The 4,405-nt window shown below is 34.9% G+C and overlaps 1 protein-coding gene across 1 annotated transcript; it reads left to right on the top strand.

Annotated features, from left to right (window-relative positions):
- Window positions 1-451: 451 nt before the first annotated feature.
- Window positions 452-3,847, top strand: LOC124615762. The gene has a single exon (XM_047143857.1). The coding sequence runs from the start codon at window positions 595-597 to the stop codon at window positions 2,146-2,148; it is 1,554 nt and encodes a 517-aa protein (XP_046999813.1). The 5' UTR covers window positions 452-594; the 3' UTR covers window positions 2,149-3,847.
- The last annotated feature ends 558 nt before the right edge of the window (window positions 3,848-4,405 follow it).

Here is a 4,405-nt window from a genome sequence, read left to right as displayed (position 1 = left end):
GCACAATTTGGCAACGTAGGGCCAACATGTCAACATGTTTGAAACATGGAGGTAGGTTTGAAATCTAGACCATCATCTATGATGTGGGTGAAAATATCGTAAAGTCTTGATCCAAGTTTATATTTGCCTCTGTTGCTATGAAATATTTTTAGCTCTTTCAACCTTTTTAAATATGATTTTACGTATTGAGGTATCTTTTAAATTGGAAAAGAAACCAACATGCTTATTTAAACTACAATATCAAAAATTAGTAACTCTATTCCTTGTAAAACTGAAGATAATTGAGGGGAGCATGGTCTTTAAGCATAATAACTAAAATGTGATGACAAGAAAGTTACTTCGTGATAAATTTTAAATAAGTGTGATAGTTCCTATCACAGTCTAGTTAGACTATGGTTGTTACCGAGACTACGTGATATCTTTCTGTTGAAGTTCGCTGGATGGCGTCTGCTATAGATATACAAATAGTTCAAGGGGCGTGCGAGTTTTCCGTCGTAGCAAAAGGTTATGAAGAGACGAAACTTCTTGTGGATTATTTACGATCTGACAGATGTTATAAATTTTTGAGTGTGTTTTAAAAATACTGCTCTTGTGATGCCTTCTGCCAGGGACCCAGAAACACTTTTCGCACTCAGTCAAAAAGTAATTGTTGATTTCTTGACATTACCTTGGCGAAGTAGAAACCAGTTCACATTCGAAATTTCGAACCGAATCAATTCTATTTTATCATGTATACCGGCATCTTTAATAGATTCCGTCGTATCTGGTGTGATAGAAGAATTCTCGCGACTTAAAACTGTAACAGAAGGAGGCGCTGCCGAACTTTTACTGAAAGCTGTGGCCGTACCACAGTTGCAAGTGTTGGACTGCCGGACGCTTGTCAAGCTTGGATACGTTTCAGATGAAGTACGACATGGTTTTCAGTATACTATAGCAGGTTTGATTCCGTCATTGCGCAATTTAGTGCAGTTGTCTTTTTCAACTCACAAGAATGAATTCACACTTCCAGTTTGTGATGATGAAGTGCTATGGAACATAGGCTGTAATTGTCCTCATCTGAAGTCTTTAAACTTTAGATGTTGTAATCACGTTACAGATGAGGGATTAAAGTGTTTAATACCTGGGTTCGCTGATAGTACAGGCTGTAAACATCTCGAAGAATTATACGTGTTCGAAAGCTCTGTTACTGAAAAAGGTGTTACTCTCGCACTGGAACATCTAAAAAAGTTACGAATAGTCGATTTCAGAGAACTGTGCACTTCGCTAATACTTCTGTACAATAAGTGTATGACGAATGGTTCACGCTTGTTGGAGGATGGACTAAAAATAACCCATATAAATAATTTGGGTGTCTGCCGACCAGCACAAAAACTACAGTTCGACCAGAAGATTGTTAGAATTTGTCAGATTTTATGCCCCAACTTGAGAAATCTCAAAGTCAGGGTAACTGATTTTGATGTTGCACATTTAAAAAAACTTCCGTCATTGACAGCTGTAGAATTCGTCTATAATATTGGTAGGCCGCTGTCTCCTGGTGAAGGGACAGTAAACTTCCTGACACAGTATGGCCATCAATTGAGTGCTCTAACAATAATATGCAATTTATTTGCAGTAGAACTGTTTGTCACTATAGGTGACAACTGCCCAAACTTAAAAGAGTTATGGATCAAATGTAATGAACTATTATGCAACCCTGAGTGGGTTGCTCCTGTTTCACAAAGAATAGTGTACACCCATCTAGAGTCTTTGTATGTGAGAATTGGGGAAACTGAGGATTCAGAGTGCTTTTTACCAGCAGAGGTGTTGGTATATATTTTGAGATGTAGTTGGGGCTTGAAATCTCTGCAGCTGATTTTTAGAAGTGTGTCAGTGGCAGATACTTGGTTTGATTCCATACTGATGGAGATAAACACTGGATCATTGGAAAAAATATTTATAGCGATTCCTGGCAGTAACTGCAATTATTCTGCTGTTATGTTGTCGATGGAAAGTGTTGAGAGTATTATGATACACTGTCCAAAACTGAAAGTGTTGGGAAATTTGTTGGTATGGAATGTTACTCGTACACAGGTTAAGGAATTGAGAGACTGGATTACTGCCAGAAATTTAGATGTGATAATTGTATACAGATTCATGAAAATTAAGTAATTTCATTGCCTGTAGCCTTCTAATTGAACATTTTTTTTTAAAAATGTAGGTTATTGATGTGGACAAATGAAAGTTAAGCAGTAACTGAAGATTGGAATTTGAGAATTTCATTATTGTTTTTATGAAGGACTAAGTAATTGCCGTTTGCACAGTGGCAACTGACTCATTCCAGTGCCTTACCCTGCTTTGTTTCTAAGATTTTTTAGGGTGTAAGAAACTGAGGTTTTGTAGTGTTTTAGACCTGTTGCAAATAGAATTTCACAAATGTGTATTGAAATTTTTGCATTTATTGTTGATTTTTTAAAAAATCATGTACTTTGGTAAATGGTTAGACACAACTGGTTGCATTTGACAGAGCATATTGTGTAACAAATGCTTATAAGTACTTATCTATATTTTCATGTTTGTTGTGTAATTTGCATTTCCTTTTGTGCTGATAAAGTCATCTAACAATTTTAATGGCACTAACAATGAAATCATTAAAACATTAGTTTATTGCTCGTCTCGAAGAGATAAGATCTTCTATGAATCACCATTTCTTTAATTCTGCAGATAGTGCATTGATTTCAGTTACCATTTTTTATTTAACTGCTTTCATTTTTTGTTCACAGGTAATATTGGAATAGTTTTTTTGTAGTCTGTGTTCCAGTAACACACTGTGTTTCATGATAATGATATCATATAACTGTGTAAACTTGTTTTGTTTTCTTATATTCTTCATTAACTATATTCAGTTCGGTTAGACATTGATCTCGTTAGTCTTTAAGTAGACGATGTAAGGATGTCAATCGCTTTACTCTTAAATTTGTGAAACACTGGTTCTGTCTGAATAGAAGCTTAATGGTGCTGCTTTGCCATCAAGTTTCCATTGTTAGTAGAGCCAATAAGTAAAAGCTCATTTACTTTGCTCTTTTAATTTTAAAATCACTCATGGAAAAGTACTTTTAGGTAAATTTTATTACAAAAATTGTGTTATATAAATAAATCTAGAATTTTTTAACATCAAAATGCCTGTATTGATGTCATCCTAGGTATATTGGGTTTATGATTGTGCAAATCACTAACTCACAAGGAATCAGTTTTGCCTGGACCAAATTAAATACTCTATAATCATCTCATGGATTTCAGTGTGCTGATAACAGAAGTAGAGAAGTAGTGTGTTAAGCCAGAAGGCAACATGAGTTGTTAAAGCCAATGAATGCAGTGTCATGGCAAATAAATAAAACTCTTTGTTCTGCAGGTTACAATTATTAGATTTTGGTGGGTGGCATATGGCTGCTATTTTTAGTCGCATCATTAGTCAAAACAGGTGGTGCAATCAGATAAATTATTTCTGGCAGTATCAGTTAAGGCTGGAATGTGGTAGTAAATTCCACAATCTAAAGCCAGACAACAGCTTAGTGTGGCTTTTACAGTGTTCTGAGGTTTCCTCTTGGAGTATTTATTTAGTTTTGTAAAAAAATAATAAGACTAACTTTAACTAGCATTTTAATTAATACAGTATGAATAAATGTTTATAGTTGAGATTTCCTTAAGTATTTATAAGGAAGCTGTGCATCACAAATGTACCTGTACGAAATTTTGCTCAGTGTAAAGTACCTTCAAATGTGTACCTATTTAATCATAGAAATTCATTTTAAAAATTTTGATATGTTGTAAAGCATATCAGTGTGAAGATGTCAGTGGACCAATAAATAATTGCAAGGTAGTAAGCTCTGCATCAAATAGTGTGTTTGCTATCAGTGTATAAATTTATCAGCTCTGCTGAAAGTAAGAGTTGCTTGGCATCTTTATACTAAAGTACATACTGTTCATTTTTTTTATGTTCGATGTTAATTTATTACATACTGCCCAATTGTAAATGACATTGAGGATTTCATTTACTTAATCTAACAGGAGTTCTGATGGATCACTAACTACTATATTGCTGTCGTTGACAGAGAGAACTCTTTCCCCATGGCGTACACTATCTGGAAGAACAGCATTGGACCCTATACAGTATACAGAGGATCTCCTATTTTGTATGTTTCTAGTCTAGCAATTGTTTCACTAAAAATTCATCAGCCGATATGTGAACAACCTTCTCCCTTTCCACCCTGTTTACCAATTAAGGCTGACACCATTTATTTGCTGTTCCTTTACAGCCTGCACTTCTATTTTGCACAATAGTATTTTATGGTCAAGTGTCAAAAGCTTTAAAGAAGTCTGTAACACAATCATCCTTATCCAGTGCTTCAAGTACCTCTTCTGTGAACTT

This window comes from Schistocerca americana, chromosome 5, assembly GCF_021461395.2.
Source record: "Schistocerca americana isolate TAMUIC-IGC-003095 chromosome 5, iqSchAmer2.1, whole genome shotgun sequence".
NCBI classification, from domain to species: domain Eukaryota; kingdom Metazoa; phylum Arthropoda; class Insecta; order Orthoptera; family Acrididae; genus Schistocerca; species Schistocerca americana.
The sequence above is the reverse complement of the archived record's forward strand: the minus strand, read 5'-3'. Positions and strand labels throughout refer to the sequence as shown.